The following is a 27,886-nucleotide window of genomic DNA, read 5'->3' on the forward strand; positions in this document are numbered from 1 at the left end:
CAGGCAGGGAAAAGGACAAGAGACAAGAGCAAGGTGGTACTCCAGAGGGCATTTTGTTTCAGGATTATCTGCTGCAAGGAAGCTAATACAAGAGGGCCAGGTAACCATGCCTTGGCCTCCACAGGCCCTACAGGAATGTGTTAGAACTTGCTGATCCAATGCTTTTTACGCCCGCCAGAAATGTGACATTAGAAACACCCTGAGGACTGATAGAACAGTCACAGAGGATAAATAAATAAATAAGCAAAGAAGAGAGAAAGACTGAGGCAGTTTAAGCTGTGAAACCACGTGTTAAGGGAGAAATTGATGAGACGCTGTTCTGTCACTTGGCTTTGAGCAGCAGCTGACCGAGCTCACTGGGCTACTGGAAGCAGCCCCAGCACATGAGCCAGTACCACCCCGCATCCCAGCACTGCTCACAGGGAGAATCAGTAGCAGTAGCGGTAGATCCAGCCTTTAGCTTTACTTCTGACATGATTACCAGAGAGCTCTCCCCAGCTGGCAAAAGCACAACAGCTGGCAAAGTAAGGACAGAGCCTGTTGCTCAAAATATATTTTAAAATTCATTCCCGCTCCTCGTTTTCCTTCTGTACTTCCGCCCCATCACCTTCAGCTGTTGTGCCAAGCATTAAAGGAAGGTCATAAGCAGGTCCAAAGTGCAAAATTGTTCACTATCTGCCTGGTCTATGTAGCTTGGCAGACCTTCCTGCTAAAATGTGAATGTGTTAGACCCAGGGGTCACAGAGAGGAAGAAAAATGTGGTGACCTTAGTGTCCTCAGTGTTCACAATGAAATGCAGCTACCAAAGCAGGTGAGGCATTTCAATGGACAGTGGCCTGGCCTCAGTCAGACATTTCTGTCATGTCCCACATCCTTCCCAACCTCAGCACTGCAGTCAGGTGGGCGTGAAACACCTGCATCCTCGGAAGCCTGCCCTCCTATGTGTCGATTTGGGGCTTTTTGTTGTATAAAACGAGTATTTCCATTATAAATCCTATATTTTCCAGTTGGTTTCATTTTTGCAATTGGAGATACAAAAGAAATACCATGTAACTTTTCTCATCACTTACAACTGTAAATTGATTCATTTAATTTATTCTCATTTTATCTAACAAGTCAAAAGCAAAAGGTATAAAGAGCTGGAAGTTGGAAGTAATAATTTTGTTCCCACTGTTTTACAGTCCTGTTCTGTATACCGTGTTCTGGACATGTAACTCAATGGTCTCATAAATCCCCCAAAGCCCAACCCTTTCTGATTTACAAGCACCAGTATTATTTACTTACACTTTTTCTTCTTTCCCGCCCCCCCCCGCCCCCAAGATCAAATTAGCCATTTCTGAATTCAGAAGGAATAAGAGGATATTGTTTTTATATTGATCTTTGTATCACGACTGTATTTTTCTTTGTGTCTGATGTTTAGAAGCACTGGAATTATGGGAAAGCAGCAGACCAAGGGAAAGTATCTCTGAGACTTTTGCACTCAGTGCCCAAGGGAACGAGGCTCTCAGCACCATACTCGAGTGGCTGCATCTGACTGTGCTCTGGTGGTACCTGTTCAGCCATCCCACACACCATGACCTCCTCACCCCACGAGGTTTCAGTCTTTCTCATAAATTTGATAGAGGGAGTAAAAGTCTATACATTGCGAGTTCCCTTAAGTTTTGTGATAAGTGAGCAAGTAAAAGCAAAAAAAGTGTAAACAGTGCAAGTAAAGCACGAACTTAAACTGCACTTTGCAATCAAAAATCGAAGTCACAGAAAAAAAGAACATTTTGTTTAATTGGAGAACTCCTTTGTTTTGATGCTAATACAGTAAGATGACACCCTCAGCAAAGAGAAATTCAGCATGAAAAGGGATCCGAGGTCTACAAACTACATTTGTTATCCTAAATATCAAATTAAGTATTAACTGCAATAAAAGGTAACATCAAGACATTTTGTGAAAAAGCTACGTGCTCTTTTAAGCAACCTGTGACAGTGCTTTTCTGCCCTATGTTACAAACAAGCAGCGAAAAGCATGCTGCCTTTCACCAGCTTAGTACATTATACCAGATCTGAACCATTAGCATTGAAACCAACCAATGAATTGCTCAGGAAGCAGAAGCTGCAGCTGACCCAGTAACCCTTGAGAGCCTTAGGCAGAGCTTAGAGTCTTTAAAAGCAAAGCAGACACAAGCACTCAACAGATCCTCCATCATAAATATTGTTTCCTCTCTGGAAAGAGATAATCCCACCACCTCAGTGAAAATACATTAGAAGATACATCCTTCTTCTCACAGGGAGACATTTAGTCAGAATGCTGAGAGAAGCACCATCCCATGGGGTGTAGGAGGGAAGGGAAGAGAGGGAGGAGACTTTAATTCCTGGGAAAATGCCTCATGAGGTCAGGAGATTACTGCTGATCAAGCCAAGAAAAGGGATGCAACCGTTCCGAGAAGGAAGAGGGAAAGAGCAAGCAACATGAAACCTTTAACCTTTTCGTTCACAATATCAAAGTGGTCAAACAAAGGGTAACAGTAGCTGACTGGCTTTCACATTCTATAACCTCACAAACCACTAGAACCCCTGGCCTTGTCATTTCTCTCTCATCAGCATTTCATGACCTGTTTCAAGTACACCAAAGAATCTACCTTTCCTGTTAGTTTTTTTCTTTTTTTTTGTTTTGTTTTGTTTTGTTTGTTGTTTTGTTTTGTTTTCAAATATAAAGGAACTCTTCTATTACCTGACATTGGCAAAGGTCTGCTGGCTTTTTTTCCCTTCTTTATCTTACACATGCATCACTGGGTGAATAAAGTCTGAGCTACCAATGGCTGACTTGAAAAGAAAAAACAATTCAGTTCATTACAACTAAATTTGTACCCAGTGCCAAGAATAGAAAAAGGCCAAAAGGCCAGGAAAGTAAACTCCCATGTTAGCTCAGGTCTGGCATGTCTGTAAGCGGGCAATGCACAAGAAGGAAAAGATTAAAATATTCTAAGGCTTAAAAATCACTATCCTTTCCTTTGCATACAGAGGAAAATGAGAACATCTGCAGGTAATTGGAGTCTTTGAGGCTAAAGGTCATCCTCTGAACAGACAATACGACAGTATCTTGACACAATAGTAAGAAAACTGTGACTTATTTGCCTTTTTTTTTTTTAACATATGCTACAGAAGATATGTGATTTTTCTGTTCACCTTTTAAGGCAACTTACAGAGTAACTGTACTCCCAGACAGAAGACGTAAATGAAGATAGCAAGGAAGATATGCAAGTTCAGTGACAATCTGCCACTCCTATGTACTTCACTAGTTTCAGTCATCAAAATGAACACTGAAGCTCTCCACACAGCATGTCTTCCCTTCTCCCCACCAGCATATCCAGGAGTCCTCCAGCTTTAACTACATGCACCCTTTCGGCCCTCGCAGACCTTTCTGCAGCTTAGAGAAGCTCCCAACAGGCTCTTGGATTTCAGTGTCCTGACCCCATTCCTCCAGCCTAAGGCAAAACAGCAGCCAAAGCCTCCGCTGCCCCCCTGGCTGCCAGGCTGTACAGGGAAAGGGCACAACCTCCCTCCACTGCCCAGCCCAGCCTCAGCCCTTCCAGCCCGGCTGCTCTCCTTGCCTCTGGCAGTCCTGATCCTCAGAAATCTCACTGACTGCCGCAGTGCTCCCACTGACTGCCTCCTCTCATTCAGCACCCTTCTCCTCCCTGGCTCCTGGCTCCCTGTTTTCAGAGAAAATGAAAGCTAATAGCAGTTTTTGAGCTGAATTTCATGGTTGCAGTGTTAGAAATTGCCACCAATGTTAAACAACCTTACTGAACTCTGCTTGCTACCTTTGCAGGGAAACAAAAGTTAACGTGATTCCCCGGCAAGTTAAAATGAACAGGATCAGGTTTGGTTTTATACCTCCCTTTCAGCAAGGTAATGCCTGACAAAATGTTCTTACTGAAGTACATTGAAGCATGGCTATCTACTACATGTATGTCCAAGGAAAACTGAACGGCACAGCAAACCACGACAACAAATCACTCAAGTCAAAACCACAAGTATGAACTGTAAATACAACTGAGGAAACATTGTATTTGTGCTGACCAAAACACAGGTTATAAAATCCTTATTGAACTTAATGGAGCTCATTAACTGCGAAATGGCAAGGTGGATAAGTTGCATAAGATTTCTGAAAGAAAATGGTCCCCTTACGGACACAAAGGTAGGAAGCCCAGATCCTCCGAGCATGGCCAGCTCCAGCCTGAAGGGCCGGGCGTCTGGGCTGCCAGCGGGTGCTGCTCTGCCAACGTGCCCCCCCAGCAGTGGATGCCGGAGGCTGCAGCCTCCACACGGGGCACAAAGCTCCTCTTGTGCTCTTTTAGTTCAGCTAAATGCAAAATGGGACAAGATAGTATGTGCATTATTTAATTATTTAAGAAAATACTGTCCAGGATCTTCGTCAACAAGACTGTTTAGGGTTAAGACTAAGCAGATATTTCCACTAGAAGTGTAAGCAGAGATGCTGCTCTCCAACCTTAGTTATGGCATGGGAAAGGCTGCTACTGAAAACTAGCTAAGGGAAAGCAATTCCATACCTCCCAGTTTTGTAAGTAGTCCATGGATGACTGACCTCCAGCCTCTCCACCTCTGCCTTTTGATCAATTTACTATTTCTAACATAAAATGTGAAATTGTGCTACAGGCTGCAAATTGTTATTTCATCTACTTGTTCTACTACGTAACTAAGCAGTACTGATTGAAAGTTACAGACTTCTTGCTGCAAATGATGCTTAATAATCCTGGTAGACAACTTTTATATCTATCAGAAAGTTCTGGGACAAGTGGAAGTAGAACTCATTAAGATACAATAATCTATAGGGTAAAAATGAATAGTAAAGTATCCTCTAAGTCACTATAATGACAGAAGAACATAAGTAACTAATTAACTGTTTTCAAAGTGTGACAAACCAGCTGCTTTGAAATCATATCTATTGTTAATTTAAAATAAAAATGTGTTTTATAAAGATGTGATAATCAAATGAGAGTGCTCAAAACAGAAAAAGTCTCTTTTTTTGAATTGCACTAATTCACCAGTAACAATATTGCATTTAATACAAGATTCTTGATTTTAATTTGCTGTCCAAGTACATGACTATATAATAAATTCCAATTCAGCAGTGCTACTATCCTCCATACAATGTTATTACTTCCATTACTAACCTTTCCAGCTAATATGCTAAAACATATCGGTTTCGCAGGCCATTACTTTAATGCAATAATCATAAATTACCTTTCAGTTGCCATTATTCCTGGACAAAAAAATGACCATCACAAAGGGTAATTACAAAATCATATATATAACTTCAAGCGCAAAGAATATTGCAGTGAAGAACCAGTCTCAAAAGGGGAAATTGCTAAGACAGAAATCCTGAATAATACATCTTCCAAGAAGAAAAAGGTAAGCCTCCTCTTTAAAAATACAGAATTACTAACATACCAAATTCTTACCAGAAAGATACAAAACAAGGGTAACTAGTGAGAATGCACAGATCAAGACCATGATGAACAGTTTTTCTTCATTCTCCCCCTGCTGTGTAACCAGCCTAAAGAATGGTAACATTTTACCATGGAAAAACATTGCACAGGTCTAAAAGGCCACAATAAAGCAGCTTCTATTGCTACTTGCACGCATTCCTGATGAATAAACCTTGACGTTCACAGTAGAAACTGTGAACTCACAAGTATTAAGTTCTGTGATGTGCTCTAAATATATATAATTTAGGTCATAATCGTAAGAGATGCAAACAGTCCTCTGAGATAATCCTCATGTGACACTGGTATTACTTTAAAAGGAGTATTTCCATAATAACTCTTGATTAAATATAGAAATATGACAGCAGTGGCTAAATCTAGGTGCTGTATGGCTTTTCTATAAGGCTCTTCACACAAATCTGGCTCTGTAGCCACTGGACGGACAAGCACTAAGGCTGCTCACAACAAAACTGGTTTCCTCCTTGGTAAATTAAAGTCTCATTTCGAGGTATGTGTATCTTTTAAAGACATTCTCTAGAATGCTTGCAAAGACACAAACTCCAGGGGGGGAAAAAAAAAAAAAAAAAGAGAGAGACTATCCATAGACTTTGTCACAAAATGGCAATAGGTATTATCATCTTTCTAGATGTCACTAATCACTTAACATTTCAGCTATTATCTTCACTGTGTCCATTAATTCCCAGAACCCTTGAACTCATGAAGTCAGTAATGTGCTGGAGCATCTAAGTTACTTGCTGAAGTTACTCAGATAAGAAGATTTGAAACACAGAAGAGGAGATGTACAGATGGTCAGATAAACTAGGAGACAGTTTTCAAGGGTGAAACAGTAAGGAACATTCACATTTCTCATCTTTCTGTCATCTAATTGCTTTGTGAAAGCAAGCAAATAGTGTTGCCAATATGCGTAATTTTTAAAAAGCTGGATTATTTAGTCCTTATTCTTCAAGTCCATGGTCTTAAAATTTTATGATTTAGTTAGAATCTCAGCTTTTATTGAAAAAAAAATAAAGCTAATATTCTAGTCCTTAGAATTGTGAAAGAAGACTTGAAATATTTCCCAAATCCTGCCTAAAGGCTCAGAAACTTGTGAGCAAACTTAAAAAATGACAGCCAATTTTGAATACACTATCAACAATGTTTTAAGTGGAGGTCGCATGACAAGAAAGAGGTGCCAAAACTCAGGACCACAGGGCTTTCACGGTTTTGGGGCTTCAGTGCTTGTAGCACAAGAGATTAACTTAACCTACACTGCAAGCAATATCACCCAAGTCATTACCAACTCACTGTCTTAAAGATGGAGAGAACAGATACAAGAGTGTGTGGGTACTCCAACATACGTTATGATGCAAGAGGTTTTCTTACCTTGAAAATCAGGCTTAGTAGAAAAGAAACCTGCTTTAAGAAATGTGAGTGGAGGAAACTACAAAGCGAAGAAAGAGGCAGCAATCATTACAAAGCCTAAGCCCAAAAAGGCTACTTTGTGTTCAGTCAGCATACAGCGTCCAAAGTCTTACACGAGTCTTGACTGAATCAAATCAAGTGCAACCTTTTTTTTATCTCAACAGATTATTAATCAAGCAAAACTCTGTGTCCTAAAATAAAGGCGAGCATGTATTTTACAAAAATATGGAAATAGATCCTAATTCTGATCTATAAAACATTATGAAACACCAGTGAAAAATCTCTACTACATCTAGAGAATCCAGCATTGAATCTTAGAGGGGAAAAAACCAAAAGGTCCATTTCTTGAGAAGGAATTGAGACAAGCAAAGAAAGTTGTGTCATATCTGAGAGATTTACTGACTATGCTTAGAGTCTGGTTTTCTCTTACACTATAAAATGGAACTTGTAATTTCTTTCACGTGAATTCAGCTTCTTTTTCACACAGAACATCACACAGGTGTGATTTAATGAACTGCTAGTTGAAACATGTGGGGCCACTTTGAAAAGATTTAAGACTTGATACTTTAAAAGATTTAAGACCTGATACTTAAAAATAATTGAAGTTTATGTGTATATAGACACACAATTTTAACTCTGGAGATCATATGTGTTCATCTGTTTGAAAAGTGAGCTATATATTGAGTACAACTACTTTTTACAGATTAAAAACTGCCTGGACAAAAGACATTCTGAAATTAGAGAAAACATTGATGACTGTTACAGAAAGGGAAACGGAACAGGTTAAATACCCCAATTTACAAAGAGAATATAAAAAGAGCCACCAAAGAACTATAAGGGAATCACTCAAGCGTGCATTTGGAAAGACTCCACACATTCAATGATCCCTTTTCTCACTGCTGGCAAAAAGAAGGAACTTCCTGCTCTGTCTCAAGGCAGCTCAGTGCATCCGTTGTGAATTTCCTCCAACCTGCTGACTGACTGGCAAATATGTGAATGAAGGCAGTTAAGAAAGACCCCAGCAATTAGACTGGACACGAAGGGTAGATGATGTGTGCTGTCCACACAGTTGGTTTTCTTTCCACAGCTGAGGAGCCAAATATTAGTGATGAAGGAATTTCTGCAAAGGAGATCATATCCTTCCCCTCAATTTCCTCTCGCCTCTTCAAACTCAACACAAGGGGCAGCTCCCAAGCTTTGCGAAAATGACATTTTCATTCTGTGATGACTGGTGCCTCTTCTGCACATGTGGCAGGCAGCAGCTCCCAGCCCTTGCTGGCTGCTGGCCTGCGGAGATGCTCCAGCCAGGCCTGGTGGAAGGGAGCGGGACGCCTGGGACTCCACACACCTCATCACTGTGACTAACAAGGAGAGACTGAGGAAAATGGGGGAGGAAAGAATTAGAAAGCTGAAGAGAGTAACAGGCCAGGTAAAATATAAACTGAGAAGAAGAAAATCAGGGCAAAACCACCACCAAACAGAGCTATTGTAGCTGTCCTACAAACAAGACGTTGATCTGGACACAATCCTCTATTGTAATGAAATCTAGACAAACCTTGCATTTCAGAAAATTAGGACTAGTCAATTTATGTCTACATATAAATTAGCTATCCCCTCCATAAAATATCTGTTGGAGAAATACAGAAGTGAGATGAATGGCCCTGGATCAGATGTCATGTAGATGAAGATCAGATTCATGAAGTGAAGCAGAAACCTCGTAAAATGTACTTTCAAGGGTATTTTAATAATGAAACCGAACTCTAATTCAGAATGTCCTTCAGGCCAGTTTTATGCATACTTTCAATTATTTTCAGCCAACATTCTCACCAAAATTAAATGCTGTCTTCCTATGACAACCAAATTGTATCTTATGTTTCCTGTGCAGCCTCTCTCCTGGTCCCAAATCCCACTTTGGATGGCAACGGGGAGAAAAGGATCACAAAACTGATACTGCTTGTACCTATTTTTTCTCATTAGGCTACACATAACTGTAATAATTCTCAGTTTTATTTCACCATGTAGTCACATAAAAGCTTTTCCAGCAAGAAGGCTGGACCACAGCATTCATCTACAGGAAAAAAATGCATAAAATTTACAGCATTAACTGATTAGTGCAGTCCAACAAAAAAATAAAATAACTGTGAATTAATTCTGCTTATGAGCATGTTTAAATACAATGTATTTGGAATATGTTTCGTTTTCAAATGTACACTTTATTTGGTTGCTGATTTCATGCCTTGTTAAGTAATTGTGGAATAAAAGCACTTTGCTTCATGGACTACACTTTGACTTAAAGTTGAAAGAATTTCACTATTTAATGTGCAGAAATTCACTGCAGCCTACTAACAAACAAGCAGACTTCTTTCACAGTCAGTGCAGGCTTATTTCTTTACCTATATTTATTATTTGCATACATGCATTATACATGCAGTAAGTGCCTGCTTTGATAGACATTCTCGACTGATCAGAGTAATTTTAAAAAATTGCAAAAGCCTATCTGCTAACTTCTACTTTAACTAGGCTAAATATAATGACTAAGCCCAGGCTTGAATACAGAATTCATATTACAATTTAAACATTCAACAGTAAACAAAATATGTTACTCAAAACTGGAGTTCTGCATATGCAGCCTACCACCTCACAACTTGAGGGAAAGTAGGAGTGATTTAAGGGCCATTTAATATGTGACAGATTTTTTTCTTTTAAGTTCTAGAATGACACTGAAATACACTTTTCTCCTATTCCTCTGAATTTGACTCTGAGATGCAATAATTTAAACATGTGCTACTAAATCAATCTATTAAATTTGCTTTGTAATGAAGCTGACCCACAAAATTTTCCCTCTAACTGGGCTGAAACCAGGTCTCAAAGCAGCTGGCTGGAAGCAGGACAGTGACAGTGTGGGTCTGTGCATCATTTGCTGGCCATGGCTGGCTTTTTGCATGCCAGTCTGAGTTGGCTTTTAGCAAGGTTGTTAAATCTTTGAGCTGCCAGACAGCAAGTGGAAGCAATTTAAATCTTTTCCATCTCTCACAGCAGACTCGAGGAGAATCTGGTGTTAAAGTTTCTGTTGGTCAACCCAGGGAGAAGACACTGAGGAAGCATGTGTTGGGACTCAGAAGTGAACAAAAGATGAGAAAAAGATCAGAAGTATCTACAGAATGTTCAATGAAGATTCGTGAGATTTTATCCCCTCTGCCCCCTTCCAAAATGAAATAACTTTCTGTAAACAGAGTTCCTCCAACAATGTACCATGAACCACAAGTATTAGGAACATCTACAGACAGCATCAAACAAGAATTTGGCATTGGAAGACACCTGAGATACAACTCGACATAAACTATCAGACAATAAAAGTGAACCTACAGTCATACAAAGAGGTCTACTTGATCTGAAAAACTCAGACAAAGCAAACATGTGAAGAAAACTTTTGCAAAGGATGAGCAAGGCACAAGTGTTAATACTGTCCAGTACAAGTGTATTTCATGCAACAGAGATGTGACAGTGGAGGTGGCTAGTTTACTATAATTATTCGAATTATATTTTCTATTTTATCATCCTCTCTTTTTTATGACGATCACCCAAAATCAGTACATGTTTCAGTCTGACTAGAGACAGCTGATATTTAAAGGGCTATGAAATCACCAAAGAAGTGGAGAAACAGGCTGAGCTTCAGAGCTCTGCGACACCGCTGACCACCACACCAGCAGCCCCTTTGACATGGCAGAGAGGCTAATGCATTGTAGCAGAGATGCTTGCTGCTATAATACGGTCCTTTGTACCCATCATTTGGCATTTCACAGCTAATTAGAGAGGCCTTACTCTCCACACATGAAATTTCTTTGGGTGTTATTCAACTCACTGCTAAATTTGACAGTGTTATGCAAGAATACATTCGTCCCCCACCTCTGCGAAAGGTTTCTCTCCTCTACATACTTGACGCTGATTTCACGCAGGGCCCAGCATTAGCTAAAGCTGTTTCTGTCCTTAATATAGTTAAAGCAACACAGCAGCTACTCAGTGGTTGCTGAAAGAAATCATGCGCTCAATTTGCTGGGTCTTCCACGGTTTCTTTTCCTTTTTCTCCTTTTTACTGTACTGAAGACCTCAACCTTCACTAAAGATCTCAAACCTTATATAAAATGTGAAGAACCTGAGTCAAAGGAATATTCAATGTACTGAAAATGCAAATAAAAATAACTTAAAGCCTCTTTTTTAAAGCAATAATCTACTGCAATAATGAGAAGTAAAAAATTACATTTTTAAGGTTGAGAATTCTGAAATAAGCAACAAAAGTGTATAAAAACATTTTTTGACACTCTTGGAAAGAGTATTTGTGACCATACTGCTTACTTACATTTATATTATTTGAACAAGATAAATTTGGGGTCTTAGACCTTGAGTAGCTGCTTAATTTACTAGTTAAATTCAAACAGTATGTTCTAAAACACCTCAAGATATTATAAGACATTATCTGCTATTTCCATTCAAAGAAAAAAGAGCATCGACAGATTTCAGTAACTCGATAAAACCTCCTTCCCCTTTTATCTCCACCTAAGCTTTCAGTTTGTTAGAAAATGTGTTAAACAAGTTAAAGAAAGAAACAAAAAAATGCCAGGATATTCAAAGCAGATAACTTGGAGCAAGAGAAACAAATTTAATTCCTTACTATAAATCCAAAGAAATGGTGTCCAACCTATGTCTCCCATATGTCTCATACATGCTTAGATATTTCTTATCCCTGAATTGCAAAAGAGATCTGTATATGAACTTCTCCCCAGCTGCACTAATGCCACATAAATCCGTGTGTGCACTTTGTCACTTGGTTTCTTTTACATCTACTTAAAATATTCAGAATGAAGCCACTAATTTCAACAGGGAAAAATATTATTTGTGGGTTTTGACATGGAGGTTCTTGAGTTAGCTGTGGTTTCTAGAAATTTCTGAAAATAAATTAGTTTATCAATGAAAATCAAAGCTTTTTAAGAGCTTTTAAAAAGAATTGGCATAGTATTTTCTATAACGTGTAGAGCTTGACGCTATGATTATATGGATAAACAGAATCTGAACAGACAGTATCACAGCAATACTGCCACTGAATACTCTATATGAGCACCTAAATGAACCATCTCACAAAACAATCACATTTTCTGCAACATCTCAAACAGATTTAGGACTTGAAATTACTTTGTTTTGTATACAAGCCTAAGAAAATTGACAAAATCGGTAGGGTATTACTTTTTTATCACTTTTCGAAAAGCAAAGTATCTCTGTGTTCACAATTCATAAAATGTCTACTATTAATACATACGAAGAATTTTAGCTTCATACAAACACTTGAGAATAACATATAGTTATGGCATACTTAGTAGCTGTTCATCTCTGGAATTCCAGGCTCTCAGAAAGGAGTTTGCTTTATCAGGCATGGTTTTTTACATGTAGCATCTTTTTTCTGACGAAAGATCACTGCAGTGAGAAAATCCATGGGAAGTCACGTACAAGGACAGATATTCACAGTGCCTAGAATGAATGATCATAGCTTCAAGAACTCAGTGATGAATAAAACACAGGAAAAGGTATCAAAAAATGTGATGACATGAAAGATGCATGCAGGATGGTATTGATATTACATGTTCTAGCTGTTGAATTATGCTTGTCATTACTCCTGTCTAAGTGTGCAACAGTCCTGCAGTAATGGCAGAGAGCTTATAGTTCATGAATACAGCAAAACTTCCGCATACACGCTGAAGTTTAAAGAGAAAATTCAGGTTTACTTCTGACTGTAGAACACAACTATCTGCCAAATTGCACTAGGCAAAATTTCTAGCCTGGATATGCCAGCGATATTCAAGAAGAAATACAGAAACATGTCATTTTTGAGACAAAAATAAGATCTTCACATTTCATGACAGAGTGAAGCAGATAAAGCAGATACATTGCTTTATGCCCTCTTATGTCTTGCTCCTTTCCTAGGATTAAGTAATAACAGCATAGACATGGCCCTATTCGCATCAGACAGCTTCTGCAGGAAAGTCCTGAAGAGCAATCAAATTCACTTGTGACTGATGAACACCCAAGAATATGTGCTGTATCAGAAACTAGGATCAGTGGTAAATGGAAGATACTACCCCAGACAAGAGAAGATGAAGGATTTCTCAGCTGAAAAGGGTTCACTTACTTTTTCAGCCTTGTGGTACGGAGCACTTAGTCTCCATTCACATCCCCACGCCGCAGCACGCTGCCTGAGGCCGCGCCACGCTCACCGTGGATACCTGGCCTGGCTTAGCAATAACCCTGCCAAAATTAATGACCCGAGCAGCTGCAGATGGAAACTTCTTAAACCAATGCTTTGGAGCCAAAGGCACTGCCATGAAAGTACATTGCCAGAGAGACGCAGCACAATCAGAAAGTGTGAGAGACTGCTGAGTCTGAGAAATGCAAGGTAAAAGCTGAGTCTTCCAAACCTGCTCAAGAATGTCAACATTTAACTCCCTGTATCTCCTCCTTCCCACCAGATTTGTCTTCAAGCTGAATCACAGAACAAGTCTGTATGAAGCAATCCCAAATTATTTTGCCCCATTTACCTCTCCCTGGCCTCCCCTCCTCCTCAGGCCCTGCACCTCAATCATGGGCTTTCAAAAGAAACTCCTGCTTTGAGAGTTTTCCTTGGAGACTTTACCCAGCACTGAGACTAATGCCAAGATGAGTTCTTGCTCTGGAAGGCAAGCAGCAAGGATGCAGTTACATGCTGGGTGATTTAATCTGGTGGTTTTATGCTGAGAAGAGTTTAAAAGCAGGAGTAAAGAATCTTTCCCTTTCTGAGGAAAAAGCAAGGGTTTCAGCTGCATTTGAGTTCACACATACATAGCACATCTACACCAGCACAGCTCCACAGCTTTATCCTCATGGGAGGGAAGCACTCTTGCCTTTGTCACAAGCTGCTGGAGTTCTCTCTGTCCCCAGCTCACTGCCAGCAGAGCTGGGACAGGACTGGAAGGGGATCTTATCAATGTTTATAAATATCTCAAAGATGGGTGTCAAGAGGATGGGACCAGACTCCTTTCAGTGGTGCCCAATGACAGGATGAGGGGCAACAGGCTCAGACTGAAGCACAGAAGGTTCCATCTGAATACGAGGAAAAACTTCTTTAGTTTGAGGGTGACGGGGCACTGGAACCTGGATGCTGCCCAGACAGGTTGTGGAGTCTCCTTCTCTGGAGACATTCAAGACTCACCTGGACACATTCCTGTGCAATCTATTCTAGGTGAACCTGCTTTAGCATCCTTAGCTCTCCAGAGATCCCTTCCAATCATAACCATTCTGTGATTCTGTGAAACCCTCCTCTGTCAGGGAGGAACCTCATGCCATGTCCCCATTTCTGCAGCAGGCAGCTCAAGCGCCCAGAGAGGCTGGGAGGCAGGTTCATGCTCAGCCCCCACCATACCAGCTTCACTGAGCACATCGGGGCTGCTATGAAGGCAAAAAATAAGAAGAAATACAGTAGACCTCCTCCATGGTGGCTCTGTGTTACATCTCAACTGGATTAAACTATCAGGAAACACCAGGGGAGAAGGCAAGGAAATTTGTACTTTGTGGGTGAGTCACTCGCCACGCTGCAAAAAGGCAATAAAGAGTCAAAATAATGAAAGAGCTGGGATAAATGTAGTAAGTTCCCTTACAGCTCCTCTGGGAAAGACACTTTCAGCTGTAAGTTGACTGCTACTAAGAGTCAGAAATACATCTGCCTTTCCAATTACTGCCGTTTATTACTGCTGGTTATTAAAAGCAATGTGCAGAGCTGATTCGCAAGATGGCAGGCACTCAGCGTTTCCTCTCCTTTTTATTTCAGTCAGGAAATGTTTCTCTCATGACAGCCAGAGGAGATCTGGAGTTATAGTAACCCCAAGTGCTTTGTGGTAAAGTAGACGAATACAAGTGAAATATGAGAATCCAACAATTTTGTAAAACTCAATTTTCCAATAATTGGCAGAATGGATGGAGTCAAAAAGCAGCAGGCACATCTCTTCTCTCACTTCAACATTCTGACATCTCCAGTCAAAATAATCAAAGCAGCTGCAGCTTGATCCTTCATCTTCCCTTTTGAGATATTTTTCCCTTTGCTTTTCCTCCAATCACTGAAAAAGGATGGCTTGCAGATCAATAACACAAGTATATTTGCACAATAAAGACCCAAACCATGGGGTGTATCCTTGTTTTCCATACCTGTCAAATGCATATCTGTTCAAAATAGTGAAAATAGGGCACAGTTTCCAAACTGAATTTTGGATTCTAGATATAATAAACAACAAATCCCACTGAAAATAGGTATCTACCTGAAAAAAATCCCAAAATGAGAATAAAGGATGGTCTTGTTGATATGTATTTTAGCCATATATTTTTCTTAAATATTTTATTTTACCATCAATGTACTATTATACTTTTCCAAGAACAAAAAAGCACAAATTTTATACTCATAAGCCAAAACAGGTTAAGCTGTTAGCACAGAAAGATCATTTTATGAGTGTCACAAAGCTGGAAAAATTTTATTTCACCAAGCATTCCAACAAGCAAGAAGCGAGTCTCACTTAAGAATAATCAAATGAGAATTTCACATTTTAAAGACAGTTATTGGAGGAAATGAAAAGAATAAACAAAAAGTAACATAACAATTACAGTATGCTAAAAATACCCAAATATGGACAGGGAGGAGACTAATTAAAGTAAAGCTGAAGATAGTAAAGAAGAAGAAAATGCGAGAAACCCTTGGATTCTCTCCAGCAGTATTAATCTGAATTGTTTGCACAGCTGTATCGCTTGATATTGTATCACCTTTTAAAACTTAGGTACCCATCTGCATGTGTCTTGTTATGAATAAACCAGGATTTAAATAAAAAATCTGGGATGAAACCATCATCTTCTTGATCTATTTAGCAAGGAAGAGAAAGGGTTTTTAAGAAAAATAGCTGCAAGAAGTATTATTTCAATGAGTACTATCTCAGATAAAGCTAGAGAATGCCACCTGAAACTTACGTGTTATGATTTCATATCAGGTCCAATAAAAAGTATTCGATTGCTTCCTTACTTGCTAATAGAGCTGAACTTTGCCAACCAAGTAAAAATAAAACTAGGTAGTTATAAAAGTTGTATGACTAAAACACACTCGTGACATTTACAACACAAAAATGGAGGGAGAAGGGTAAATGGCTATCCATACTTTCATAAAAGATATCTGTTTAATTTTTGATATTTTGTGGCAGCCAAAAATACACCTCAGCATATATATTTTTAACTCAGGATTGATTTTAAATGTATAAAATAGAGAGTTCACGCATTGAATATTCTGTATAATATTGAATTTGGGAACACATCCCAGGTAACTATGAAATGTTGGAGAAAAATGCCAATGTAGGATTGGAGGTTAAATGTACAGAGGAGATGTTGAGAGGTTTCTGTAGCTCCACAGGTGAATGTTAGGGAAAGTTCATGCTAAATTTTTTCCTCTAGGATGGGCACTGGCTTTAAACAGAATATATATGAAAAGATGGCAGGAACACAACCAGAAAAGCATCAGTGGGGATGTCTCTGAATCTTCATTTTTAATTAATTTCTGTCATACTGTGAATTATGCAGAATCCAGGCACTCTTCATAGTTTAAGCTGAGTTTGCACTTAAAATGTTCCTAGCCTGAGAACACAGAGTATCATCCTCCCAGGAATCACTGGTTTACTTTGGGCTCCTACTGAGTTGTTTGGTTTTTTTTTTAAGTTTTATACAACCAACAACTAGTTTATGTAACTAATACTAAATTTTCCAAAGGAAATGCTTTTGAATTGGCATCTAACATCAGTCTAATGTTGTACCAAAGCACTCTCCCGCTACCTGTAGTTAGAACTCACTGGCATCTTGTGTGTAATGTCATAATTCATGTTGCAATTATGAAAAAAAAATAAAAATACTATTTTTGAAGCTTCCTTTCTTTTTCTTTTTTTCTGATTAAGTATAAAACCAAAACTACAGACACTTGATTTTTTTCTTTTTTCTTCCTTCCTGTTTTTTTGGAAGAGTGGGTTATTGAGGAGGGAGGGGATTCAGATCTTTACTAAGGACTTAAGAACTGTGTCTGGGGGTTTGTTTTCATTGCAGATGACGAGTACCTCTCTTCATAGTAACACACATCAGTGAGGTGTCTGATTTAATAGAAATCAGGTTAGTTCCTGAACTGGTTGGAAAAATAGCCACTTCAGTATAACGGCAGAAAGCACAATGCTTTTATTGTCCAAACTAGTCTTTCTCCAAGCCACTGCACCACATCCCATGGGTCAGGGTTAACTGGGCATGCCTGCATGGTGAGCTGCTGGTGGCTGCCCTGAAGTCCTCACTCCACCTCATTCCTGCTTCCCCAAAGCCCACGGCAGTCCCACCAGCTCTGACCGCAGGATAACTTTGTTCTCTGATAAAACACTTCTATCTCCTCACAAGTTAATCCTTTGGTACAACAGTTCTCCCTGAGTACAAAATAAACACTTTACAATGGGAAGTTACCAGCCATAGAACATGTATGACCAGTTCAAGTCACCAGTGCTAGTTATCTAATACATGCAGACATACATACAAATGTATATCCATATACATACATTAATATGCATATGGATGTATATAATGCATACATATATGTATAAGCACACACAGATACAAACACAGGTCCAGATCCACAGACATTTAACATCCTATATTTTACTGAACGCAAAAATAACTAAGAGACCTAATGCTTGTATAAACCTGCATCAGTAATGCCTACCTGACAAACATTTTACAAATACATTTTTTATTTTAGAAAAATAAAAGACTTTTTAAAATATAAATTCCCCCCCAAAAAACTCTAACCAGATCCTAAATCAAGTTGGAATTGAAATGGGAAATATACATCAATTGTTTAGAGTGGAAAAGATAAAATTGTGTAAATTATACCCTAAATAGATATTACAGATGAAAAAAACTCAGCATTTACCTAAAGGTGATTACAAATATTTTAGCTACCTTTAACAATGGCCTATGCCCTGAAACCCTTTTTTTCCCCTCTATTTTTGAATTGGTATTCTCTTTTAAGTAAAAAGACATACGTTAACCTCTTAAATAAACACAGCACTCAGAGCTGGACCAGCTGCTGAGAAAGGTGAAGTTCTGCATTACAGCATACTGTCTGGGACGTTGGCAAAAGTAAATGAGACTCTATAAACCCTAAGAAAGTTAATGAACAAGGCCATATATACTTTGCTTAGAGGGACCAGCAGCATCTACCTACATCTAGCATCAGTGGAAGCGCTGAGCAGCCTGCAAAGGCACACCTTAATTCCTCCCTTCCCAGGGTCCATCAGCCACACTCCCTGCCGGTCACTGAGACCATTCCCAAAGCCACTTCTCATCCTCTTGTATGGTTCCCAAGACCATCCGTAGCCCCCGCTGACCCACACACGAGCCCCTGGCCTGACACCCGGACCACAGATCACCCCTGCCCTGAGGACACTCTCCCTGCAGAGGGGGACAGCAGCTGCAGGTAGGAGGTCGCATGTGGCTGTCACCACATACAACCGGCCAGCAACAGGCACACCACGGTTTGGGGCTGTCACCTCTGCAGCACCAGCCCTGCAAGCAGAGACTGACAGCTGACAGGTTGCGTCTGCCACACAGACCCGGGGGAGGAGGAGGAAAACGGCTGGACAAGGATTTAAGATGTAGGTGTGTGTGTTCATACCTGGCTTGCAATGCTTGCTTTGGCGGTTAAAATGTTCCTTCGACACTTCTTTTAATAAAGAATAGGTTTAGTTTTACAAACAAAATATAATGTTTATATTACTGCCCTTTATACAGGAATTTAAACACACAGATAAAGTCAGAGCCAAGACATCGTGTCAGGGAAGGGAGCAGGCGCGTGTGGAAGCAGCAGGTGAGAGCAGGCAGAAGAGCTATGTGTGGCCTCAGGGCTTATTCTCAGTATTGTCTCACTATTCCTCAAAGACAATTTATCTCCTTCTACTGAAGAATGTCAGGATACTAAAGGAACTGTCTACAGTTAGGTATCTAAATTTAGGCTGTGTTAATTTCCTTCCACTCTTTTTTTCTGCACTCATACTCAAGAAGCAGAAGAGGAAAGGATACTTATGAAGCAGATTTGATCACTCTGTAATCACAGTACGAATGAGAGATGGCAGAAGTTTTTTAACTAGAGAGGGTACTACTTCTGGAGCATTTGATTCCACTTTGCACGAGAGCACACTGGAAGAAACAATTCCAGACCCCAAACAATGCAGCTCAACAGTGAGAACGGATCAACTGTTGAGGGAAATAACCAACATAATGACAGGCACTAGAGCAGAACAAGCGTATATATGAAATAGATAATGAACATAAACAAGAAAAAAACTACAGATCAGTTTAAAGGGAGCTGCTCTACATCCCGATGTTACAGTCCTAATAAAAAGCAGCAGAAAAACGAAGAAAATTTTTAAAAGGGTAACTGTAACCTGATTTGAACATATCCAGCAATGCAGAACTTGCATTGGAACTAAGCAACAACCAGATTTGCAACTGTACTTTTGGATCAACAAGTTATTTATTTCCAGCTAGAACACTGTGCCAGCTCCCACGTAATCCCAGCAACTCTGACACGCAACATTAGCTAAATGATAACATGCAACAGAAATATTCTAAAACAAAAGGGCAAATGAAAAGAAATCAATGAAAAAAATATTACCATACACAACAGCTAAGACAAGGTACTACCCTAGCCTATGTTGCTATGGCTTTGGGTGTTGTTCAGCACCATAATGTTCTCGAGATAAAACAGAAAGAATCTCCGTGATGGAAGAAGCTGACATAATATAACGACACACACCAACGTGATGGGCACTTCTGGTCTGTCAAAAATGCTACTGCATCTTCAGCAGACATACCTTAACTAGCCTTGCGGCTGCCTGCTAGCAGCATGGGGTCATTCAGAGGCTGTAAAGCCTGTCAGAGAGTGAATAAATACTTAAATAACTAGTCTTGGCACACTGCACTGGATAATTACATTTGACAATCTTTTTCCAGCCTTGCAGAGATACGTAGGCATTATCCCAGTCTGATACACATTCCAAAGCTGTGGTCCCCAGCCCATGCATGGGGGCAAAGTATTACACTCAAGATACTACATTATTACTCACAGTCACAAGCCATCACCACTACTACAGCACACATCAAGAAAGTAAAACACAACGGCTTGTATTAATGCCTAGGAGGCAGCAAGGGATGTCTGGTACCAACATTTCAGTGGTGCGCTGTCCTAACAGAAAAATTATTTAAATGGTGTTTTAAACTAGGACTATGGATATTTCAAGTTTTAACAAACTCCTAAAAGGATGCTGGCAGTAGAACATTAGGTGGACTGCAAACAAAGTAGAGTTGCGAGGAATTGAAATTTCCTATTCTGGACACAATTACTGGCTTCCGGAAGGCCACAATCTGACTTTGACCGCCACTTAAAATGTTTCAGGACCAAGGGACGTTGAGAACAATCTTTAACAGAGAGCGAAGAGCATAGGGCTCTTAGTGCCAGGTGAGAAACAGAACCTGGATGATTAACTGGCACCTTAAGTAACCAAGGTACTAGAAATAACTGAAAAATTACTTCATTTCGCAAAATGCTGAAAATATTCTATGTATGTCATTTGAAAATTGTTTGAAAATTGTCTATACATAAGGAGCTCTAAGCCATGGGGGAAAAAAAGAGGTGAAATCTAAAAATCTGTAGAGAAGAGACTGAAGAGAAGAAGTTACTCTTGCAGAAGAGGTTTACAGACTACCTGACTAACTGTATTCCAGCCAAAAAACTAGTACATAATGTATGATGTGCTTCTGGCAAAATAAATCAACAGAATATCTGAATTGATTTTACTGGCATTGGAAAGGGCCAAAAATCATTACTGAAGTCCCCTTTAGCTCATTTAGTACTGAATTTAAAGGTCTCACTAATATTTGTACCTCACAGTTTTCCTTTGATCTCATCCCTGTTACTCACTGCAATATTTTAAGGGATGTTTAACGGAATACTTGCAAGGAATGGACAAAAAGTATATTTACTTACTATCATTTATTTTTAATCCTCACCCTTCAAAACAGAAAAGTTTTTTTTTTCATGTAGAAATGACAATTTTTAAAATATTAACACTAAAAGCAATTAATATAATTGAGCTTCCTATTTATTTTTTTTGGCTTGTGAATGCTTAAGATTCATGTTTTTATGGAAATTGGAAATTCAGTAAAATATCAGTACAAGCCCTTATATATGAGCATTGTTAGCATGCCATACTCAGCCACAACACATCCTCTTTATAACAGAGATAGCCACATGCTATAGACTATGAGGAGGACACAAAGGAAATCCTCAATGCTTTCAAATGTTTTATTTAAAACAAACAAAACAAAAAAACCCTCAACCTTTCCACATTTGCATTGCTAGACTGTTCTAACCAAGAACATTTCATCTCAGCTTTCAGCTTAACAGCTTCATTTGCAGATCTCTTTCCCCTGGGATTAGCATCTGGCCTGCCCAGTAGCCTCAGCAGTCGCCTCTTAATTTTCCATCCCTGGACAACTCTGAACGTGCACCCGTGGCTCCACCTTCCTTACAGTCGGTCACGTGCCAAAGTGAGTCAGCAAAATATGCTTAACCATTTTCCAGAGAAGAGATGCTTGTAAAAATAAATAAATAATTGAACAGAAATGGACAGAATGTGTATTTCCTTACAAGCGTTTTTGTTTTTATTTTCCCTGTTTGGATACCTACCAGATATGCATATTATATTCTGGCTTCATGTCAAACAGACACTAAGAATCCATAAAAATCCAAATTTAAAAATCTTAAAATCCTCCTAACAATCTGCCATTGTGTGCTTTATCACTATGTTTTTCTCTTCAGGTTAAGGTGTTTTCCCTAGCTGTAAGGAAGGAAAATGGATGTCATTAAACTGTTTTCATTAAGTGCGTGACACAGTTCAATAGTTTTTTATCTACCCTTAATTCACTATCATTTTCCCTCCACCGCTGCATTATTCATGTATGTCATCCTCTTCTAATTCCTGTGACAAATACCACTGTAATGACTTTATTTAGGATCAACACTTCCACTCACGATATTAAAAGACAAAAAGTTAAAGCAGCTGCAGCACTTGGCTCTGCCCGACAGGCGCTCAGGGGCCGGCACAGCCATGGGGAACAGGAGCAGCACAGGGCTGGGCGCGCACGGGAGCCGGGCGGCACCAATGGAAGTCACCGTTTCATTAATTTTACTGCGTTTCAGGGAGGTGAGGGGCTGAATCACCAATAAAGGCAGTAAAGCACACCCTGTCATGTTTTAGATCTACTGGGTTAGGTTTAATTTATGTCTTTTTAAACATTTATTTCAAACATAAGGACCAAATGCATATAATATTTTATTTAATATTATTAATTTAAATATTACGCTACTATACCACTACGTTAAATTATTTCCATACATTACAGCCTGGAATGATTTTTAACATTTGACTCGAGGAAAAACACTGCTAATGTAGTTCCAGCTTTAATCCATTTTAAAGCACAAGTGACTTAAATAATTCATTTTGTGTTTTCTGTATGACTGGAATTACCTATTGTTATAGCAGGTTGATTTTGGCAGTGTCTTTGCTACTTCAACTGTTCGCAACTTGTCTTACAGTCTCAAACGGTGTCAGACCTAGAGACTATATCTTATGCCAGCTGGAGTGAGAACGTTGCTTTGATGTATAGAAATACAGTTTTAAAAACTCAGGGTCTGGAAGCAGTTTCTCTACAAACTACAATGGCAGCTGTGCTAGAGGTCATGAATATTACATAAGGGCTGTCCGTGCACTCAAGCCAGCATCAGTAAGCCAAATTCCCATAGCAACACTCGCTTAGATTTACTCATTGCCAAGAGATGCATCAGTTCAGCAGCAAGTGCTGTACTGTTACCCCGATTAGTCTGCAAGATATTATTACTTCAACTCTTCTTCTAAAGATTGTGCATTTTCTGATAAAATTCAGCACTTCACCTGAATTCCAGGGCAGCCTTTTCCTAAGAGCAGAGAAATATCAAACTTAGCAAAAAGCGACCTCGATAAAACTGAAACTCCTGATTATGATCAGTAACATCTCTAAGATACAAGGTGGAAGGGAAGCAGCGGGCTGCTTCTGCGGCTTCTCTGCTGTACTGGTCCCAGGACAGCAAGAGACGACTTCAAAGAGATGTTCAGCATCTCCTACGGTTGGCGAGTTCCAGCATCTTATCAAGAAGCTGCTTCAGGAGCTCTTATTAAATATTGGTAAACAACTACATTTTCCCTGTTGAAGGTTTTTGGCTCGATGAAGCTGTCTGTGTCTGGTTGTGCATTATGGTCCTGTATTATTTATGGAGCTGGTCCTTGCCATACGATCAGGTGCATAACTCAATGATCTGGACTCCTGAATTTCTGAAGAACCCTTGCAAAACAGGTGGTGTAATGGGCAGAGGCAAAGCTGGCAGCAGAAAAGGAAACAGAATGGGGCATGGGAGATAAGGAAATAAAAAAGGCAAAATGGAGGAGGGGAGTCAGAGAGAAAGTGAGAGAGAAATGTAGATCAGGTAGACCTGAGGAGGGATCTCAACAGTGTATTTACTATTTAAATATAAGATATGAAAATGGCAAACATCTTGGAAAACAGTAATACAGAGATCTGGCAGATAGCATACAAAAAAGAAAAACTGGAACAAAGTGATAAAGGAATGATAGCAAATAAGGGAAGGATGATTTTTACAGGTACAATAATGTTTAAAGATACAGCACAGATGAAAGAAAACCAAGCCCATATCCTTTCACTCCAAAAACCCTCACAGTCCTAAATGCGTCTCAGGGAAAATATATAAACAGAGAGCAAGAACCTAAAGCTCATTTAGTATTTCCTTACCAAATTGTCACTATCTGCCAGGAGTATGGAGAAAGAAGCAGAAACCTTAACAAGTCTTAGAGCATTTTACTCACAGGGTCATTTAACACAGAAACTGTAAGCCAGTGAAGTCTTCAGGCAAAAAAGACCTCTGTAACAGATTCTCCCTATTTACATATGACTTGTAGGGACTGATCCTTCATTGACGGAAGATAAATAGGAAGTTTGAGGGCTGATTTCTAGAACTATAAGTTTTGAGTGCCATAGCAATCCATGGGCAAACTTTCACAACTGTCTTCAGTGAGAACTCAAAGCTTTGACCCCATACAATGCATATAAACAGTTATATTCAATACAAGAAAAATTGCACACATTTAAGTAGGATTATTCTGAAATACACAAGCCAATCAAATGCTTTTTATGGAATACTGATTCCCAGTGATTTTTCCTGGAAACTATATTTTCTACTGTTGTCAGGAAAATCTTTATAAGAGGTCTTATGCTGTATGTTAACACATTACAAACAGTCGTATCAGTAATGGATGAGACGACAGTCCTTTAAGCTGAACATTTTATGAGTCCGTGACATTAAGTAACACCTTACCTTTGCTTTTTCCAGCTGTGCCTGGGCCTGTCGCTCTGCCTCTCTCCGCACTGCTTCCCTGTCTTCTTCCAGAGATACATCTGAATCAGATGGACGGCTGGTGTAGGAGTCCGCCGAACCCTGCACAAGAAAAGCAAAAATAATGTCACGAGTTGTTTTGGTGTTCAAAAAAAAACCCAAAACAAAAGAGTGGAAGTGGTTATACACCTTGCCTTTTCTCTTAATTCTGTATCCCTGAAAAGAGAACAACTGCCCAAAAGGGAAAGTCACTTGGAGAAATGGAGTCTAGGTAAATGTTTTCTTGTGGAGCCTTTCCAAAAGTGCAGGTGTCTTCCCCAGTGCTTTATTTCCTGCACTGTCCCTGTGCTCTCATTTGTGTGCTTTTCAGCAAGCAGAGCCAGTTGCTCTGTAGTTACAGCAGTGGTGCAGTGCAGGGCTGAAGGACACACAGCAGCTTCAAGGAAAAATGAAAACTCTAAACGGTAACAGTATTAGCAAGGAAACAGACTTTTTATAATTGAAATGCAAATTCTGTATCAATAATTACCATTATACAACATCACTGCTAACAGCTTTAATCTCTGCTATCCACTTTTATTTTAGGGCAACCTGACACACTTTCCCCATCAGAATCGCAAATGGCTCATATCCATCTCTGCCCCTCAGCAAAACATTCAAGTGACCACAAATCAACTTCCAACTAGTAAAATCCGTCTGGACTCAACACACGTCCCCGTATCACCACAATGGAAGCAGTCACAATGCCAGAACAGCTCTATAAATAATGACAGCTCTGCTTTCCCTCTGCATCTCCCTGCATACAAAACAGAGTTCTGCTAATTCGATCAGAATGAAAACAACTGTCATCTCCTCACCGTCTTTTTTTCCCTCCCTCTCTGCAATATATATATATGCCGATAACAAAAACGTAGGGCTTACACAGATATCAGAATTCTTCAGACGTCCTCCCTTGGCTCTTTTCAGAAGCCTGATCCAGGTGGCCTTCATTAGCCAGACAGCTCAGTTATTGTCCGCAGCTGCAGCGCCCGGCACTGATCTCATAAAACATGTGCACAGTGAGCACCGCAGAATCACAGTTCCTTTGCTATCCATGCTCTGCTCTGAGAGCCTTCCTTCTCTTCCCTCTGCCTTTCAAGCTTGCAACCTCACTGTTTCCGAGTATTCTACTGTGATTAAATTCTCAATTTTTCTCATGCCATTAAAAAAAAAAAAAAAATCCAGAAAAATTCCCCAAAAATCCACACCATCTCCAAAAAATCCCACTTGAATGATAAAAAGGCAAAATAAGCCAGGTTTCAGATAAATGTTGTGAGAGATGCTTCAATTGATCTTAAACTAAGATCAATCACAGAAAAATTCCTAGGGCTTTTTTCTTTCTGTTTTTGGGGGGCGGATTTGGCTGTTAAAAATAGTGCTTATAAGAGAACCTTTTAAAATCCTGTGCAAAATGTATTCAGTGACATTTGCAAGTGCAAAGTTCATTTCATCTCTTCCTAGATTGGCTGGGGGTGGGGTAACAGGCTGTTCTTATCACTGGGCATGCTCCATATGTGCAGCCTTTTACGCAGATGCTCGCATCACACCGGGTTCTTAGCCTATGCCAAATTGCCATTTTACGACTCAAGGGTAAACAGCTGGAAAACGCAAGTTCCCTGTGAAACTGGAAGAGCTGGTACAGCATCTCGTTCCTGACATGTGTGTCTGCTACGATCCATGTCTGCCTCGGACGCTTGGATCTGTCACGCAGCGCTTCCCTCCGCTGCAAAGCGCCGAGCTCCACTCCCAGCTCTCTTACAAAAAAAACATAAATCCAAAAATGTGCCTGTTGAGCAGGAATTTAACCCCCTAGTTACTGCTTATATTTTTCTGACATTAGCAGAGGAAAGAAGCAAAGAATAACTGCACCAGACCACTTAACACAGAAATATTAGATCCTAATATGGCAAAAGCCAAACAAAACATTGAGTTTCTATATTCTGCTTTTCAGAGTCACCCCCTATCCTTTCATGAACTGACGTGAAAAGAACATGATAAGGCGTGGTTATTTACGGCATTAACGATTCACTGACAGACATGTAACAGCCTAGGTGAAAAAAGATCACTGTAGCTGACGGCAGTGCCTGCCTTCGATGTAAACTCACAGTGACAAGAAAAATAGAGAATAGAGATTACAGCTGGGAACAGTGGTCACGCATGTGTCGTGGTACATCAGCATGTCCCAGGAAGGACTGAATCCTGCCATGGTTTGAGTCCATGTAACAACTAAATTGCCCCATCACAAGTGATGCAGCAGCCAACATTTAAACACTATTAGAGCAAACAATAGTTGTCACTAAACTGACACTTTAGAATAAAGGTAAATTTTAACTTTCCAAATGTTGTGTTGTTTTCTTTCCTGAAGCCCGTATGAGCTACAACATAGAGTTTAATAACCTGTTTTTGAACTGACATAAAGAACATTACTCTCCAAGAGATATTTTGCTTATAGGAATCTAAATACTATGTTATAGTGATCTTCCAAAACTAAACTGTCTACTGAACTAAAGCAAAAGGGGCAGAAAATAAAATACACTCAAACTCTTCTTGAATTTTTAAAAATCATGTCCATTAGGAGAATACTCAGAGGCCTTTCAAATTTGTCTATTCTTTAAAACTTCCCTTTGCCACATTTTCTGACCCAGCTCCCCAATAGAAACAGTGGCAAAAGATGAGCAGCAACAAACAGAAAGAAGTTGAGTATAGAGTTTAAATCCTATTCTGGTTGACACAATATCCTGCGGTTGAAACCACTGATGTTATCACAGCATTAAGGAAAGCTAAGACAGGAATGGACTGACCCCTCCCAGAGCCCCAGTCCCCAGGACACTCTGTGGTCCCGCAACAGTGAACCCCCTTCAGAAAGGGCACGTTCAAACCCTTCTCCACCAGCGCTGCATTTCCTTGGTGCTACTTTGCCACCAAGCTGGGCACAGTGTCATAAACCAACCCCAACGCAACACGACCTTTAAATCAGAAGAAAACAAACAAATCAGCCACAAAGCCTGACACGGCAATCGCACAATCGACAGTCTGCATGTTCACTTTCTACAGCATTTCCATGGTGAACACATCAGATTTTCCACTAACCAAGTGGCATAGCATCACTTCTACTATCGTCCATTCTGCTGTCCAGAAAGAATGCTGCCTAAATGGTCCTCACCCTATAAAAAAAGTCATAATGCACAGAAACATAATTCATATCTCCCATAAGAGAGCAAGACGCCTTTTGGGTCAGGCCAGAATTCCTAAAATTGGAATTTCATCTTCCAGGCCACAGAAATCATTTCTAGTGCCGGTCATGTCTTGTGTTGGCCACAGTCCCAACACACATCCAAAAATT

The 27,886-nt window shown here is 39.8% G+C and overlaps 1 protein-coding gene across 1 annotated transcript in view; it reads right to left on the reverse strand.

Annotated features, from left to right (window-relative positions):
* The window catches only part of CACNB2 (calcium voltage-gated channel auxiliary subunit beta 2), a 104,368-nt gene that overhangs the window by 56,980 nt on the left and 19,502 nt on the right, over positions 1–27,886 (reverse strand). Inside the window, exon 2 of the mRNA XM_065627116.1 lies at positions 24,487–24,606. Coding sequence (XP_065483188.1) covers positions 24,487–24,606 — 120 coding nt within the window. The remainder of the gene's footprint in view (positions 1–24,486; positions 24,607–27,886) is intronic.

This window comes from Caloenas nicobarica, chromosome 2 (assembly GCF_036013445.1).
Source record: "Caloenas nicobarica isolate bCalNic1 chromosome 2, bCalNic1.hap1, whole genome shotgun sequence".
Classification (NCBI taxonomy): Eukaryota; Metazoa; Chordata; class Aves; order Columbiformes; family Columbidae; genus Caloenas; species Caloenas nicobarica.